Here is a 19,401-nt window from a genome sequence, read left to right as displayed (position 1 = left end):
TTTATTTTATTCTCTATTTCTCTATCACCTTTATTTTATTATCTATTTCTCTATCACCTTTATTTTATTCGCTATTTCTCTATCACCTTTATTTTATTCGCTATTTCTCTATCACCTTTTATTTTATTCTCTATTTCTCTATCACCTTTATTTTATTCTCTATTTCTCTATCACCTTTATTTTCGATCTGCTTCTGTACAGCTCAACTTTCATGCTTACAGCATGCTCAGACCACTATGGTTCAATCTCTTCAGTCGACCAGTGTGTGTGCTTGTGTGTGTGTTTGTGTGCGTGGGTGTGGGGGGCGGTATCTGAGAGAAGACTTCCGTTCTAGTTTTAGGAGCTCAACAAACACAAATCAGCAGGAGTCGGGATTCGAACTTCAGCCCCTTTCATTGGTAACCAAGCGGTATTTACCACTTATCCACACATCTCATTCAAGCAAGCCAAACTGTCTCCGGGTCTCTCAGTTATCACTGGCATGCACAGAATTTTTAGTTTTTAATTGAAAAATAAATTCAGCAGACAGAGTTTTACTTTATAAGCTAAAATGTAAGCTGTTTCACCTTTACCTTTACCTATCGCTTAGTCTGTTGGACCGTTGGGGCACCAAGCAAGACTCGTCGACCGTCTTTCTTTATTCCCCCCCCCTGTCTTTTTGCCTTGTCTAGAAATGTAAGCTGTTATATACATATAATATTGTATGTAGGTGAGTGAGCGCGCTAGCGTTTCATTCAGTAAAACCATAATTTAAAAATACAAAATACACAAACTTAAAATAAAAATTCCGAATGACACAAATATAAAGGCACTTTTCTTATTCAATATTTCAGGCCGTGGTGTCTTCCCCCTTACCTAGAGTCAGTAAAGCATCGAACAGGTTTCCTGAATCAGCCAGGAAAACCAATAACTTTGAAGAGTTTAAGCCCTTAATGTCTGTAAATTTAGAGTAATTTTCCTTGTCACATATGGTATCCACTCCTTTTTTACTTCTACTGATGTATAAACTTAATAGACATGACCTATATAAACCAGTACCAACCTTTAGAGTTGTCAATCCTCGGTTCTTGATGATCCCTTTCAGTAAAAACTCCAGGGACTTGATCCCAAGTCTATTGCACGTTAGGTCTAATTCTGTGAGAGAGCTGTTGGCTTCCAGAGACCTCGCCAGTGCACGACAACCTTCCGTACCAAGGCCGTTCCAAGCAAGGTTCAGAGTTCGAAGGGTTGAGTTTTTCTGTGTTAATTAGTTGAATAAAACTCGTTTGAATTGGGTGGTTTCTCTTTTCCCCCTCTATAATCAAATTAGTTATAATGCCTATGCTATAATTGCTATAATTGCTAGTTTGCTTCTGTGGAATAGAACTTGTCTCCACTGGAGGAACAGAGGCTGTTAGAGACATTACTGCCACTATATTGACATGTTAAATTTGTTATATTAAAATTACCAAGACAATGTGAATTAGTGTATATACACCACACTTGATCCAAGGTTAGGGTAACTCTAGTAACGTTGGTGCTATGATGATATATCTAGTGTCTTGTCCAACTGCTAACAACGCTCCCCCAGACCCTTAAGCTTGCAAGAGAAAAGTCTCAACATGACTGTTTTTGTTTTTTTTCGCCGAAGGTTGAGAATTACTTTTTTATTTTATTCTCATGTGTATATATATATATATATATATATATATATATATATATATATATATATATATATATATATATATATATAACAACCAAAAAAAAGTCACATGATAGCCATTGTGTATTACGTATAAAAGAGAGAATCACGTGGCTAAATTTTGTTTGTTTACTATTGGGGAAGGAGATCCATTCTTCTCGTTTGAATTTTGCTACTGTTTGTAGTGCTGCTTTCAGTTTTGAAGCTTTTGTTATGGTGTATCAAAATACAAATTAGATTAATTTGTTAATTAATGTAGGAAATGTAGTTCATATTCTAGATGAGCATTAATGTGTTTAAAAATCTCTACTTGACAAATGTTTGGTATTAAACTTAAAACAGGTGACATCTAAAACCACATGTTTGGTCACAATTTAGTCTATTCAAAACTGATTCTTCATATTGGAGATTTACAATCATGGTGGGAAAGCAACAACTAGGAATCTTTTTGGAGTATCCGGTGAACGAAAAAAAAAAACAAATGTGGATAGTTTATGTTCTCTACAAAAAATATGTCGTACCCATAGACATACATAAATATAGACTGGCCGAAGGAAGTAACTTCATGTAACTTGAAAACATGTATATCTATTGTATTCGGATTTCCGAATTATGAAAAATTGCATGATCTTCATTCTTAGAGATTAAACAAAACTACACTGCCTCCTTATTTACAATATATATATATATAGGTGTGTGGCTGAAATAGATATGAATACTTAACTTTTATACTGCTCATAAATGCTGTATAATAAAGTACACAAAATTGCAAGTCCCAAAATTTTCGTTTCGTAAAACTCTTTAATCGGCCAGTCTATATTTATTTATGTCTATGGTCGTACCTTAGTGCATTTTTAGCACCCCAGAATCTAAGTTTCCTAGCTCTTTTATTTGAAGCACAAAATAAACTCATATTGGAGGAAGCCATAGGGTTCAATACTCAGTCGTTACTATTCAAGTGAAGACTGTCTTGAAATCTATGATTCGGGTGGTAATAGAATAGGTCGTAGCAGGCATATTAAACATTAGTCACGAGCTAGTTCATTAGTCTTCAAATTATCCGATCGGATTAAATGGCTTTGAGTGAAGGAGTTATTTTAATTGTATACAATTTTCATCTTACTACGAACCCCCCGCGGACCGCAGTTTGAGAACCACTGCATTAGACTGTGAAAAAAGGAGGAAAGAAAAAAACTGTTACACTGTTACACTAAACTTTGTATGACTTTGTAACTACATTTGTAATTATATTTATTATAGTTAGACCCTACCAAAACTTGGTAACCGTCATAAAAATACCGCCTTATATTATAAAGCCTTAATTGTTTTTTTTTAGAAAAACTGAAATCTTACCGCCAAAGCCAATGCTATCTGCACAGCGCTGTCTGTACGTATGTGGTTGTACTGAAGGTCAAGGACACTTAGCCTCCCTTTGTCGGACGCTAAGGCCCCTGCTATTTTTTTCCCACCCGAGAAGCCGAGACAATTATTGGAGATGTACAATTCTCTTAAGTCCGGAACCTCCTGAAACAAAGATGAAACAAGCCAAAAATAAAAATAAAAAAATAATGCATTTAAAAAAAAAAGAGCTTATCTAAGGAGAAAAACCGCGCAATCGCTGCCATAACACTGAGCATTGCAAGGTTCTACTCCCCTTTTAATATATAAAACAAATGAATTACCGCTGATTGATTAGCTAATCGGTTAATTTTTTTTTAGAATTGATTCATGTATTGCAATCGACTATGAATAAGTCGTGTACAATTTCAACTTGATACTTCAAAGGGAAGTAATAGAAAAATAGAGCATGTAAAAATAGGCTCCCAGACAGACGAAGTCAGTATAACCTTAGGACAAGTCCAGTAAAATGCGGCTGAAATAATGGCTAATGCAGATCCACTAAACCTTAGGAGTGAAAGGTCATTACTGACTTGCTTTGAGCGGTATAAAAGGCTGGATGAATACCTCCCAGCTAGAAAACTAGTGGATGGTTGGAGATGCAGAAGACGTATCCAGATGCAGTCTTGTATGCATCAAGCCAGCAGACTATCTGATAAAGCTTATGAAAGCGCAGCAAACCCAGTTGCGAGCTATATATGTTTTCCGTGCAGACAGAGCCGTTGTCCGCAGGCGGTCAATACAATATACACCACTGCTATACACTTGTTACGCGCCTCAGTCCTCCTAGTGCTATGAGACCCTCCCAAGCCAGTTTAAGCTACATCCCAACTCTCGATAACCATTTCCCACACGCATGGTCTATATCTTCCCCATCCCGTTCCAAGTCATTCCCCACTACTAAATCGCCCCTGCCTTTTACGCCCCCCCACTTCCAAAAAAAAACAAAAACTTAATGCGAATCTCTCCCATAATTATTTATTCTCTCCAAATGTTATATCCCCCCCCACAACCCACAATGACTACATCACTACCCCCAAGATACTCCCAGCATTATGAGATTCAAGGTTACAATTACCTGTAGAGCATATTAAACCAGGGGCGACACAATGTGGGACTGACAGGGAGGTGCACGTACAAGAAAATAATAATAATAAGGCGTGTCTTCGAGTCCGAAGATTAATGGGGAAAGCAGTATTTCCCGTGGCTACGCAGCCCCAAATGTGGTCTGCAATAGGACAACAGAAAATGAATGAGGTGGGCCTAACACAAATGCAGGGGCGTGATGGCTAAGTGGTAAGGAGCTTGCTTTCTAAACCGAGGAGATTAGGATCAGGGCATTCTGAAGACGGGGAATTTTTCAGTACGACCCTATCCGCCCAACTCTATTGCGTGCTCAACCTTAGTTGAGGAATGTAAAAATCAGTTGTTCGTTGTACTGGCCATGTATCGCATACAGCAAAGTTACTGTTACCTCATCTGCCATATACACCTCTAATTAATAATCTAAAAAGGGTGTGCGGTAATTTACTTTTTCTTTTGTAATACTCAGATCTAAGCGCATATTTTTTTTTCTTTTCTTTTTAAATTTAAGATCGATCCCTGCAAACTAAGCGGCACTGGAGGAGTGATTCACAAGATCCAGCCAAGCTCAAATCAAGTGTAGACATTGAAAGAAGATAACAGTTATATTTTAAATTCTATAAAAACAGTTCTATTACATTCTAATTACTACAGTTATATTTAAAGCCTGTGATAACTTTTGCTAAAATGTCATTAAAAGGGGGAGGGGGCTAATGCAATTTATATGGTCGGAGAAATAAAAGAAAACACAACTTTTAAAACACTTTTTTTTTCAAATGCAAAAAAAAAAAACGAAATGTGAATTAGTTGAGGACAAAGTTATTTTATAGTGTACAGAATCTAATTAATCTACCTACAGTAATTAATTCAGCTATTAGGTCACCATCAGCTTGGTCAGTGGTGTTGCTGTCCAGATAGACCCGTCTGATTGTTTTATTTTTGCTTAGCGCCTGTGACAACTCCGCCAGGCCTTCCCTCCCTGGCTGTGTGTTGGATAGATTCTGTAAAGGAGATCAATGCGAGTACTTAATTTAAAGATATATATATATATATAAACAAAAAATACATTTTAAAAAAAACATGTTAATTCAAATGTTCTTTTTGTAACACAACTTTACCTTTCCGTTATTTGTTGAAACGATCTAGCAGTATAGCTGACCACCTTTAGGCCTGCTATTATGTGCCGAATTAGAGCTTGTAATAGATATCTGGCACCTCCAGTTCCATTTTCAACGATAAAGTGATATCTAAAAAAAATGTTGTAACTATGTGTTTTGTAGCCTTTATAGCCAAATGACACATTCCTGAATTGTTTTTCTAATTTAAATGCACACATTAATCCGAGAAATCTGTTACTTTGTCAAACCAGAGTTTTCCCAGTGTGGCCAAAAACGCGAATAATTCTTTTCTCAATGATACACAACAACTGTAAAATTTCTAGGAAAATCGTTAGAGTCATTTTCGAGATCCGTGTCCACCCATGTTCCACACACCCACCCAAAAGTTTCCACAAAATCTACTATAACCAAGTGAGTTATGCATAAGTTAACAGAGACCGTTTCGCTATATTGGTAAAATATTTACATCTAAAATATTTTTATTTTTTAACGGGAAAGGTGCAAAAGGTGCATTATCTTAACAATGAGCCTGTGCCAAAGTTTAGATTATCAGCTCATGCTACATGGGAGTCGTTTGTTGTATAGACGTCACTTTAAGATATTTAAATAAGATTCAAATCATGCGCTGGCCCCCCTGTGGACGGCGTGTATTGTTGCATTGTTGTATAGTAAGGTTCCTACGTCCAGTCGGATCACTGTATTGTTTAACGCTAAAATCAATGTCTAACGGCTCAAACCGGAAGTGCCTACGCGGCTTTATGGCGGTAATTTGGCCCGACCATTTGATAGTTTTTTGGTTTGCTGTCGTCTGCTTCAGACATGCACGTCACGTGGTACAGTACACAGGCAGAATCAGACTAAGCTTTGGCTATGTTCATTTAATGAGCCTTGCTAACATTTTTATCGCAAAATCAAAGATACAAAATAGCCTAGCCTACGTGTCATGGCCAGAGGCGTAGCTAGTGGGGGGGGGGAGGGGAGAATTTGAAAATCCCCCCGGGACACCACTTGAGCGGGGCTCCAAAATGGGTGTTTTTTTATATTGAATATTACACAAAATAGGTCAAGCCTTCCGGGCCCACAAATGATAGCAAATTCCTAGCTACGCCACTGATCATGGCTTGTGAGGAAGATAATTCCAAAGTGTCATATATATTTTTACCTGACCGCGAGAGAAATATAGGAAAAACTTTCAAGGAATTCTTTGGGAAAATAAAAATCCTCAAATTGTTTGTGAAGCCAGTTACAGTTTAACATTGAGTAAATTTAGTCAAGCGAAAATTAAACAGTATAATCTTCTCTCAAGACTTACCAGTTCCACAATGCTTTCGTTGGCTGTCAGCATTTCAGAGATGCACTTAAGTCCAGCTGGTCCTAATGGGTTGTCCGATATGTCCAGAAAACTGATCTTAGTGTCATCCTAGTGGACAAAAAAAAGTACAATGGTTCAATGAAGTTCCCGGTAATTGAAAAGAAATTCACCAGAGAGGAAAGGTTCCAATGCCAGCAATAAACTTGGGCCTAATTAAAACGCATGTACTTATAAATGTTCAAATATTCACGAGTTTAAACTACGCCATGTTACACATAGATGGCTTCCTGGTCGTGCGGTCGTTCCTACTCTACCTGCTGCCATCCCCCGTCGTCCTGCGGTAGGTTTGGACTAGGATGTAGATTATCATCAACTCTGAAGGAACATCCGAAACATGTCAAACATTTTACAAACAGTCGCTTTTATTTTCTTTACGACTCTACATTCTACTCAAGAGTCTGTGCACTACTGTCAACTTATCAACTTTTAATGGCCATGATATAAACATATTTTTTTGGACGAAGTCAAATATGTAAATCGTTAAATCCTGAATAGCGATTTCAATGATCAATGGGGCAGATAGACTAGAGCAGGGGTTCTCAACCTGTGGCTCGCGAACCCCTTGGGGGTCGATTGACGATTTGCCAGGGGTCGCCAAAGACCATTGAAAAAATGGATTGTTATTATCTATTCTTCTATTGCTGTGTGTGTGTGTGTGGGGGGGGGGTCGCGGATTAGTTGGGGATTGTAAAAAGGGGTCGCCGAGCATAAAAGGTTGAGAACCGCTGGACTAGAGCTTATCTGAGTTCTTTTTCTTCTCTCTTTTACAGTGAGGCAGTGCCGCTTTAACTTTTTAAAACGTTTTTGTTTATACTAAGTAGTCGATACTGTAATAAGTCTGGTACACAGTTTAGTATCTGTTAAGTTCAGAAAGGATTTGAACGCGAGACGCCAAGAGCTCTACCTCATAGACATTACAAATGACATTGGACTTCAGAAATGTTATTCCAATGAATTAAGAACTGGATAAAACAATACGTACAGAACCCATCTCCCCATTATTTGGTTATTCTTTTCTTTAACTCTTTCTCTCCGTAATTATTTTCCTCATTCCGATAGTAATATTCATAGTATTTCACTATCCTGTTCTGATTAAACTTAAATAACTTTTTGTTATTAGAAAATGTTATACTTGGATACAAATTATAGGAGAATGCATTCTCTTCTTTACACAACTCAAATTAAAGTTTATAAGTGAGAGAATCAATTTAGTTTAATAAGGTCAAATCAACGATAACATCGTCGATAAGAAGAGAAAGAGTTAATGGTAAATTTGAGGGTTGATGCAGAAGCTTTCGAGATTTAAAAGAAGAAGAACATATCTCACAGGCCCCCACGCCTTTCCATAAGGTCCCTTTCAGACCTTTCGAGCTATAGGGCAGGTGATGTAAAGGTCATCTGTTTCTGTGGCTCATGACTAACGAGGGTGTCACGTGACCAGCACAACAACAAACCGCAATTACCTTTCCAACTAACGTCATTACTGTTTGGACTCAGAGGCGCCCTAAAGATTCCAAAATTACTAGGATTCGAGCCCCAGCGATTTACCCACAGCCACCTTAGCCCCTTTCATTCAAGTGCAAAAAAATTTTTTAAAAATTACACACACACACACACAAAACACTCACACAAAAAAAAAAAAAAACAGACCAGATCTTTATGGGTATAGTATAGCAACTTGTGCACCCGCTGTCTCAAAATCTAATGATTTTCATTAATAATGTATGCCCCTTCCTAAGTGAAACATTTTGACTTTTTTTTATTGTATCTGTCAGTTCTGATTAAATTGTCGACCCCACACTGATTGCTGCCAGCAAAGACCTGATGAAAACAAAACAAAACGACATTGGCATGCTATTACAGAAGAAAACAAAACATGAAGAAGAATTGACATGTTTACAGGTAAACATACAGGTAACAAGAGAAGAGACGGGAATGGTGTGGGAGGGGAAGCAGCACGCGTTTTTGTGGGCAGTAGTCTTTGTCTAGATTCTATAGAGTTTATGACATCAAAAGTGAAGACACCATAAAGGTGGACACCACGGGGAAGACACCAAAGTAAACATTATATGACATGAAAATAAAGAACTCTGTATTTAACAGTAATTCCCGATCTAAGACCCGCGGGCCAAATCCGGTCGCTGATGCAATTCTACAAATTTTACCTACAACAAATGATGAAATCGCAGACTCTCGGTTCCATTGGAAGATTATTTTTTTTAGGCGCTGTTGCCCGCGGAATACGTGCCAGAAATGTATATGGCCTCCATGCTGGGAAAATGTTGTACTTGTTACAGAAGTACACTCAGGAGTACACTCAAAGGTACACTCAGGAGTACACTCAGAAGTACACCAAGAAGTACACTCAGAAGTACACTCAGAAGTACATTCAGAAGTACACTCAGAAGTACACCCAGAAGTACATTCAGGAGAAAGAAGCCAACTTGAAAACAACATCCTGGAGATGTCCCGAATCACACCAGAGGAGAATGTCTACCTTAGAATAGTACATTAGTAAAATAAGTCGTAATAATAGAGGACACGGGAAAAAGGTAAAAAGACCTTCATGAGGGAAAATTCAGCATGACTTGACCGTGAAAATGACACTACTCACCACCAGGGCTATGGCGATGGGCTTGGCGTCTTTGTGAGTGAGCATTCTATTCCTGATGTCGATGGTTGGTCTTCCACATTGCCTCAAGAACGTCTGATTCGGTTTGAGTTGCAGTTTTGCACACGCTGTCTTGTAGTTTTCTAGGGTTTTATTTCGCTTTCTTCTGTGTTTCTTTTCAGTCTCTGCATCTGTAGGGAACAGAAGGTAAAGAGAATTCTGTAACTGACATCTACATACGTTTCATTATTAGTATACCGATCAGGGGCGTTGCTAGGAATTTTCATCGTTTGGAGGCTTGGGGGGGGGGGCTTGATCTTTTTAAATTTTTAATGTAAAAAAACACTCACTTGAGGGCCAGGGGATTTTCGAACTCTCCCCCCTCCTCCCCCCACGTAGCTACGCCACTGATTCCAATATAAACATTGAAGTGGAAACGTCTCTTGTTTTATGTCCATGCCTTACAGCTTTCCGATGTCCCTCCAAAATCTCCATCAGCACGGCGTCGGATGGCAGCGGGCAGGATTGGAACCCTGGACCATCGAGTACAACAATCCTCAGTCAAAAGCATAAACGAACATTGACGCAATATAAGAGGCGTTCAGGGAAAAAAATAAAAGAAAACAACAATTTGAGAATGTAATTAACAAGGGTGTTTACACCAAGAATAGTCTAAAAGTCATAGGGTTCAGGGGAAGCAGGGGTGTAGCGAAAATATTTTTTTAAAGTCATTTACAACACGTCATAGCTAATCGTGAAGATTACCATAACTTGACCTCAATTTCTCTTTCCGAGCACGAGATTCTATAATTTCACAGAGTACTATTGGTATTTAAAAATGTATCTACTGGTTTAATCATCATTAGGCATTGACTTAAAGTTCGAAAAATCAGGATACACACGTATTTTGCGTGGTTACGCAGATACATCATTGACACACATATTTTGACTCATGTCAAGGGGAAAAAGGCCAATGTCTGCCATATGTATTATGTTTCTTAGTGCTACAGCTATAGGGAAGCGTGGCCAAGAGGCTTAGTACGCTTGAACCAAGGTTCAACAACTGACTCGCGCAGAGTTGTGTTTACTGAGCGCCTAAAGGCAGAACGGAAAAAAACCTCCAAGATACCCCCTCTCCCCAACGGGTCCACAAATGAGATTGGACCATAGCGCTCTGAGCCGCTATATGCATGAAAGTAGCGCTATATACAAGCTATAATTTTATTTATATTTTAAAGTCAAAATGTACTTTGATTACATCATGTAAATTTATATGTATAAACTTATTTTATATTTTATAACCAGGAAAACCAATACCAATTTTAAAGAAACAGGTATATAAGTCAATCGTGCGTATATTTTAAAAAGACTTGATTTGTTACAATGATGTCTGAGCGTTGTCAAAAATATCCTATGGCGCCTATGCAGATTACAGAATGAGTTAATAGTTCATATATGCAAAATGAAATATCCACGAATACGATGAATAGAGGTTTTATTTTTATAAATATTGTAACAGAGCATGATTAAAGTGATTAGTCACACCGTAACGACATTTGTAAACATTATATTGATACATACAATTATCTCGGATGGGAGTCGACCGCATGCTATAGGCGTAACCTAGGTGCCCCCCTCCCCCCGTAAGCGCTATAAAGATCAACTTTACTGGCATAGAGGCAAGTAGCTCTGGCAGCAGATGGCCTCTGAAAGAGACATTTTAGGAGAACTTATTACATAGGCTGCGGTACAAACCTTTTCAGATTCCAGATCCTTTTTACGTCCGATTCATTAGGATTCACATCCAATCGTTTAGGTTATAGAAATGTATCCATACTTAAAACACCATTATCCATACTTAAATCTCCATTAATCCATACTTAAAACACCTTTATCCATACTTAAATCACCTTTATCCATACTTAAAACACCATTAATCCATTAAACACTACTCGAAAACATGTCTCTATCATAGAATTTATTACACAAGAATGGTAAAACAGTTCATACTAAAGTAGACACACACACAAGCTGACCCGGACACCTAACCAGTTTGACACACCAGTACAGATCAGTTGACAACACACAACAAGAAACAGAAATACACAACACCACATTAATGGGGTATGAGCTTGGAAATTAACTCTTTATCTCCGTAATTATTTTCCATATATTGTTCATATTTTGTATTTGTACTTTGTTTCCCTGTTATGATTAAAACGTTACTTTTGGTATAGAATTATAGGAGAATGCATGCTCTTTTTTATACAATACAAGTTAAAGTTTATAAAACCAAAAGTTAATTTAATTTAAATGGGGCTAAATTTACGATGGTATCGTTGATTAGGAGAGAAAGAGTTAAGTTCAAACTACTTGCAACACATACCTTCGTCGTCGCTTAGATCTGTGTCAAAGTCATCAGAATTCAACTCTAGGAAAGACGGTCCTGGCGTGTCAGATAGTATAGAGTATCTATCATCATCCTCGTTGCCGAGATTATCACTGAGTGAGTTTGACGATGCATCGTCCTCCTCCTGCTCTCTTCTTGAGGAAATCTCCTCCTCCGATTTATCTTTGACGTCCTCCTCTAGTATATCTAATCCCTGGGATGCGACCTCGTCCGACTCAACTGACATTTTGCGATTCTCTAAACCAAGAAGCCCTGGGATCAACGACTTTTTTCTTTGGCTTAGAATGTTTTGCAATGAGTCCTTGTTTCGCTTAGCCAGCATAACATCGTCTGCTGACTGGCGCCGCCATTTTAGCGATAAAATCTTTTCCCGCGTCAGCGCTGCGTCATCTCCGTTCGATTTCGTATCACGTGACTCGGATGCTGCTTTCTGCTTGGCCATTTCCTCTTCCTGTCTCTTCTGCGCCTCCAGAGCCGCCTGTTTCGCGGCTTTTCGTATCTTCCAGTTGTCAGAGGTGTGTGTGACGAGAAATTGACGTGGGGGTTCTGCGTGCTGATGGCTCGCATCGTGAACGTTGCTTGGCGCGAAATTTGGAGTGCTTTTATTTTTCTTGATTCCAGACGGATTAGGGTTCGGATCTTGTTTCATTTTGCTGGCACCTTTCAATCCGACAGTTAAGCCAGGCTTTTTAGTACTATTTTTATCCATTTTTTTCAAAGTTTACTGAAAGACATAGAACTTGATCTGAAAGTTATCGAAAAAAATGTTTTAAATAACTTGTTTTATAATTGTGAAACAATAAAGATAATGTGATCATTGAAAATAAGAATCCATAATAACCTTTACGTTAGCAGAAAACAAAGTCAATACATAACAATAGTTCCCATGAATTTGTCTTTTGTATCTGCGTATATTTATATTTCTTTGTTTGAGTAACAACAATAAATGTCTGGCTAGAGTAACGCTTATCTGAGGGGGCCTGAGTTCAGGGGCGTAGCAAAGTTCCCGTGGGTTTGGGCTTAGGAATTTGACGTAAGGCCCCTACTGGTGTGTTAATTATTAACTTACTTATGTCCTCTCGTTTTTTTTCAGAGCATCACGCGACAAGATATCATTACAGGGATCACCTTTCACAGCCTCTTCCCAACTGATGCCCACAAGGTTTGGATCTGCTAAGAAGATGCGACGCCATGTTAGACTGGTCCGGCCTTGTTTTTGTTATATTCGACTGAATCCAAATTGAGCCATACTGTATATATATATTAGTATATTTACAAAAACTTATTCTAATAGAAAAAGGCCTACTACCTTAAACAGGTCATCGTATCATCACACTCACGTTACAATTTCATATGATCAACTCATATCTGTTATGGATCTACCCGCCCTAAAGCCACACAGCGACTCCAGATAAGCCCGTTCAGCCAAGGCTTGCTGCCGCTTCAGTATTACTCTTGCATAAGCCTTTCCAACTAAGCTAAGAGGTGAAATGCATCTGTGACTGATATAATCAGAGCTGTCACCGTTATTTTTATACTATGTTTGAATCTTTTTATTCCTGGGGGGACCATTTGTTTGTTCTTAACAGAAGCTTAGCAGATCGAGGAGTCAGAGGCGTAGTGAGCAAGGAGGGCGCGATGCCCCGATAGCCACCATCTTGGGGGGCGCTACACGCACGCTATATTTCTATGTAATGCTCATAAAAAATTAAGGGGTGAGGGGGCGCCATTAATGTAACTTGCCCAAGGGCGCACGTTTTGCTTACTACGATTCTGCATGGAGTGGTTTGATTAGGGAATGATTTCGGTAGGAATACCATCTTTTCCAAGTGGTTTTTTGAGTGTCATAACGTGAATAAATAATTATTAAGGTTATTGACTACTTATAAAACTAATTCATGTTTCTTAAAGAGTTAATAACTACACAAATATTAACATGAAAAACGCCAATCTTACGTCTTTTAAAAAAACGGCACTGTTAGATTTCTTTAATAAAAATGTAATGCAAAGAATACCTTATTTTCTAATACTAGTCTTAATTTTCACTCTTTATCCTTATACCTACCCAGACTGGGCCTGCGCAATCCGTTTCACATAGGGCCCCGCAATTGTTAGGGCCGGATCTGAGTGGGATGCACACAAGAGGGTTGTCTCGATGGACCCGGGCTCGAAACCTTTCGCGTCCAACTATGGGATGCTTGGGAATTTACCATTCCGAAGGAGCATCCGGAACGTGCAAACAGTGGCGTAGCTGTTGTGAGGAAGGGGGTGTAGAGAATTTGAAAATCCCACCGAGCCTCCGCTTGAGGGGGGCCCCCAAATGAGAGTTCGATTTTTTTTTAATTAAATATTAAACATTACGCAAAATGCAGGGCCCCCAAAGAGGTCAACACTCCCGAGCCCCCGAATGATCGCAAATTCCCAGTTACGCCGCTGTATGCAAAACAAACAACAATAAGGTTGAGAGGCAGTCAAAACAAGACCAATCGTCAGAGAAGGCCTGTACACTGACCTACAACTTATCTACCTGTGGGCAGTGGAGACCAATAGCTCGTTGCCTGGGCACAGGTCTGTATGACGTGGCAACGAGATATTGGTCTTCACTGCCCGTAGGTTTCGCCGTCGCAGGTAATTTTTTAGGCCTTATATAAGGATCGGTCTTGGTCAAACACAATTCCAAAGACGTTAATTCCATGATCGTTGAGGACAATATCTAAATATTCTAATGATAACGTATTGTCTTAGGGAATGATGTTTTGAAATGATAGAAACTATTTAAACTATATGAGCGAAAACGCAAGGGGCAAAGCATGAGCAGACAAACAAACTGACAGTATAAAGGTTTTGGGTTTGAATCTCCTCTATCATATCTCTACTAACGTTTTAACCATTGATTCTCAGTAAGAAATACTCAATATAATGTTTTCGTAAAGACAAACATTTTAAATAGGATGCAATTGGATGGAAAGGACTTTTAAAAGAGCTTGTTTTTTTTATAGCTTCCCCTGATATTGACTTAACATTTTTGTAAGCTATGTAATATATACTCCGAAATTTACATTTATTTCCAGTAATGAATGCGATTTATATTAGTGCAATAGTATGTCTGGCGTAAGTTGAAAAAAATATTCATAGTTTTTAATTTAGCAATGAGTAGGTCCCCTTTCAAACCTTAGAATCTATGGGGCTGATAATGTAAAGGTCTTCTGTTTCTGTGGCCCACAGTTAACGAGGGTGTCATGTGGCCAGCATACCGACCAACCGACTTTACTTTCCCCAACGAATGTCAGGTTCCCATTGGAGCTGGGTGGACTCAGAGGCGCCCAAAGATCCCGAAATTAAAAATCCCTGTCTTCACCAGGTTTTGAACCCGGAAACCCAGAAGCCAAGCGCTTTACTGCTCAGCCACTAATTAGCCATTATAAAAAATAGCAAGCTGTCTTCGTGAATTATCTAGTCAAATCTAGTGATTAGAAATTTAAAAAAAAGTGCTAGCAGTAGAACTATTAAGTAAGGAAAGGAAGTGGCCTACATTGTCCCATGTCTACAAAAGGATTCATTGCTCATGTCAATTATCTGTTTGTCTTTCTTCTGCGTTGGTCTCTTCATCTGAGTCTCATTCTACCGTCTACTGTCTCACTCTACCGTCTACTGTCTCATTCTACCGTCTACTGTCTCATTCTACCGTCTACTGTCTCATTCTTCCGTCTACTGTCTCATTCTACCGTCTACTGTCTCATTCTACCGTCTACTGTCTCATTCTACCGTCTACTGTCTCACTCTACCGTCTACTGTCTCATTCTACCGTCTACTGTCTCACTCTACCGTCTACTGTCTCATTCTACCGTCTACTGTCTCACTCTACCGTCTACTGTCTCATTCTAACGTTGAGGTAGACTGATTCTAAAGAAAAATTAGGTAGAATTAAACAGAAAGGGGGGGGGGGCGTTGGCTGAGTGGTAAAGCACTTGGGGGCCCGGTGAAGACTGGGATTTTGAATGTCCTTGGTTTCATCGTCTAATGGGAACTTGACATTAGTTGGGTAAAAGTAAAGGCGGTTGGTCGTTGTGATGGCCACATGACACCCTCGTTAACCGTAGGCCACAGAAGGAGGTGACCTTTACATCATCTGCCCAATAGATCGCAAGATCCGAAAGATAAAACTTTAAACTTTTTTTTTAATGAGCAGAGAAAAAAGTAAGAACGTCAGATTGTCATTTTCAGCAGACGGCTGACTCGTTGAGTGATATGTGATTTAAACTGTCGTTACGATAGTCCCCTGTTCAAACCTTGCCCGTCGTTGCAGCTGACGTACTTTTTAATGAACGCCCAAAGACTTTAAAAAAAAAGATATATAGATAAATTGATATCGATAAATAGATACATTACAATACAAGTTGTGTATTAACTATTTACCGTATAGCACATTGCTCACAGGTTTCAGTATCAACGATCCCCACAAGAACAAACAATTTCTGTTATAGTGTAAACTTTGAACCAAGCCGTGTAAATACTGGCAAGTTAAAAATCCAATACGCTGTGAAAGTATCAAAACCTAAACCACGTATGGACCACTATTATTACTTAACCGCCTGGCATTGAGTCTTGAGCAAGTCATGTGGAACGGGACATATCTAGAAACAATTATAAAGTTTTCCCCCTGGCTTCACAGTTCCGTGGACAAAAGAAGGGGGGGGGAGGGTTAAGATATTAAAAATAGTTTGAATGAATGATATATCTATATTTATGACTCTGTCTGTGAAAGAGTCTATTTATTGGCCGACCTTAAGTGAAACAATCGCGATCTATGGACTGTAGCTATGGAACAAATGTATGGAACACATGTTCGCTTCTTGTTTGGCTGAATCGAGTTCTGTCAACAGTTTTGTGAATGCGTCATTCATGTCTCTCTTGTCTTCCCTTACAAATTGACTTCTTTTAATTGACTTTCGATTTTTTAGTTTGCATGTAAGCTTTAAACAAGAATATAGATTTAGCTGAATCCGGAGGTTTGCAAACTTCAAGTCTACAAGCTTGACTCTCAAAGCAAGTCCAGATATAGGGATTTGCGAAGTTTACAATCTCAAATGACATCAAACCTCAAACGAGACCTAGCGATATTAAAATTTACAATAAAACGATACAAGTATCCGATTAGTCATTAGCACTAAGCCTCAACAATCAAAGGCGTATTCCTGTTTTCTTGATCCTGGCCCAACTTTCTTAGGACCGAAAAGGAATCAATGTTTTCAGACAAAGATTTGACTCTACAGATATCTAGTGATTGTACATATCTTTTCTCAAGTAGAAGAAGTCTCATAAATTAGATGACTAGACGAGCATTAGGCTAAATTAACAGTTGTTTTTTTTTTCTTGATAAAAATCCAATTACTTCTTTACGTCCAATTGTAGTCTATCATTTCTTTTTCTATTTTTACAAAGCTTAAATCAACTCACTCTCTCTGTCTGTGTGTCTGTCTCTGTGTCTGTCTGTCTGTCTGGCCAAAAGTTTGTACGCGTTACTTCTCCGAAACCCAATCTCAGATAAAGCTGAATTAATTGTGCACAATTGTTTCTTTTACATGACAGCACGAAACTTAAATTGAAAAATAAACAAAACAAACAGTTAGTTATTTAACTATTGGTAATAGCTTTTTGTTTGTTTCAATCTCAAACAAGGGAAAGAAACAGTACTTGACTGAAGTGGTGGTTTAAGCTGAATTAATCCCAATGTATATTAGGTTGTTGTCTGAGGCTTATTGAGCACAAACAATAGATACAATCTTCCATGTTCATAGACTCTTCGCTAGCAGAGTGGTTAACGCGTTGACTTGAGAAGCCTGAGAAGACTTTAGCCCACAAGTTCGAATTCAGGTCGTTCCCTTTAAAAAAAAATAATTTATAAAACGATCAACCAGATACCTCGTTCTTTCTCCCTCATACCCATTTCCAACTGGTCCAGACAAATGATAGGATAATAGTGTTTTGAGAAAGCTAAAAGCATGAAATTGCATGAATATACTTAATATAAGCTTTTTTTTTTTTTTTGCATTTTGCTTGTTTTTTTGTTGTTTTTTTTTCCATATGTTTTGTGCAGTGATGAATTTACCTCTAGGCTACATACGCTCTAGCTTAGGCCCCCCTCCCACTCTACTTAGGGCCCCCCCCACCCCATATTGATTTGAAGAGAAAGCACATGGATATTATGTTATATTGATTTTTAGGGCCCTCAAATAGCTTAGGGCCTGAGCAAGGCTAAATCCAGTTCTGATATTGTGGATTAGCAACAACTGAGATAAATTGTTTTTTGGCATCAAAGACGAAAAAAAACAAACACCTTATGTAAGGGGGAAGAACTCCACATTTAACATTGTATATATAAATAATGTAGAATTTATTTCCCTTTTCTATATCAAACAAAATAATTAATTACAAATATTTCTAAATTGAGTCATGTTTTGTTAGGAACAAAAGACTAATTGTGTAAAGTGTCAACTTGATCCGAGAATGGGTGTGGGAGAAATACCGTGGTCATAATTTTTTTACCAAACAGACAGACAGAATGATTTTATATAAGCTTTTTAAAAAGCAAAATAAAAGTAAAGCTTCACTATACATTTTGAAACAAATACTTTCAATAATTTAAGAGCTTAGAATGACTTGAAGTTAAACAAACATTGGTTACACAAGAGAAATGCCAATACTTTGACTAGCAGAGTGAAGTCTGGTGAAACTTAATAAATAGGTTAGACTCGTTCACTAACTTCACACACAACAAATCTGTCAATCACTTGTCTCTTTCATAGTCCAGGTACATGCCCCTAACTTCACACCTGGGAAATAGGGGCAACTGTCAAAGACAGACATCTAACTTTTTTTTTCCCCTTTTCAGTTGTCTATAAAAGAAAAAAAAAAGTTTATTCTAGAACTTGAAATTGGAAAATAAATAGGAATGAGATTGTAAGTTCTCAAACTGCATCATAAACAGTTGCGTAGCAATCATGGCGTGATAAGGTTCATTGCGCCTGAAACTATGATTAATAGAGCCAGTTGTAACGACGCACCTCCATAAGAGAGTCGACTTCAAAGAGGACAGGCGAGGCTACTGCCCCGGGGTATCCACAATAAAGTGGCCTCCACACAAAAAAATTAAAAAATCCGAATTTGACGGATCAAAAACGTTAAAGTTTATTTTTCGAACATGTTTTGCGATTTTTACCTCAAGCATTGTAAATCTTACGTCGGCTGGCAATAGTGTCGTGATTAAGAAGTATCTGCTAGAATGCTCGTATTATATTATCTTATCTTATATAATAATATAATCTTATGTAACTGCAGCTCCTGATTTACTGCAGCGCGTCTACCTAGTACCCTACCCTTCCAAAAAAACCAACTAAAATAAGCATATTAATTAAATAGAAACACTAAAATATGCATATTAATTTAAAAAACAACTAAATTAAGCATATTAAAAAAACAAACTAAAATAAGCATATTAATTTAAAAAAACAACCTAAAATATGCATAATTATTTAAAAAAACTAACTAAAATAAGCATATTAATTTAAAAAAAAACACTAAAATATGCATATTAATTTAAAAAAACACTAAAATATGCATATAAATTTAAAAAAAACACTAAAATAAGCATATTAATTTTTTAAAAACTAAAATATGCATATTAATTAAAAAAAAACACACTAAAATATGCATATTAATTTTAAAAAA

General features: G+C 37.9%; 1 protein-coding gene across 2 annotated transcripts in view; it reads right to left on the bottom strand.

The window, feature by feature from the left end:
• LOC106078068 (leucine-rich repeat-containing protein 74A-like) overlaps positions 1-19,401 on the bottom strand; it is a 38,132-nt gene that overhangs the window by 11,475 nt on the left and 7,256 nt on the right. Inside the window, exons 1-7 of one of the 2 annotated variants that reach the window (XM_056039154.1) lie at positions 16,090-16,232; positions 11,650-12,418; positions 9,267-9,454; positions 6,593-6,700; positions 5,020-5,163; positions 3,035-3,205; positions 1,043-1,237 (exon numbers count right to left, since the gene is read on the bottom strand). In XM_056039154.1, the coding sequence (XP_055895129.1) occupies positions 1,043-1,237; positions 3,035-3,205; positions 5,020-5,163; positions 6,593-6,700; positions 9,267-9,454; positions 11,650-12,382 (1,539 nt within the window). In that variant the 5' untranslated portion in view covers positions 12,383-12,418; positions 16,090-16,232. Of the gene's footprint in view, positions 1-1,042; positions 1,238-3,034; positions 3,206-5,019; positions 5,164-6,592; positions 6,701-9,266; positions 9,455-11,649; positions 12,419-16,089; positions 16,233-19,401 lie in introns of those variants that run through there. The other variant, XM_056039153.1, reaches the window with a different exon arrangement.

Source organism: Biomphalaria glabrata, chromosome 8 (assembly GCF_947242115.1).
Source record: "Biomphalaria glabrata chromosome 8, xgBioGlab47.1, whole genome shotgun sequence".
NCBI classification, from domain to species: domain Eukaryota; kingdom Metazoa; phylum Mollusca; class Gastropoda; family Planorbidae; genus Biomphalaria; species Biomphalaria glabrata.
This window is presented reverse-complemented; position numbering and strand designations above follow the sequence as displayed.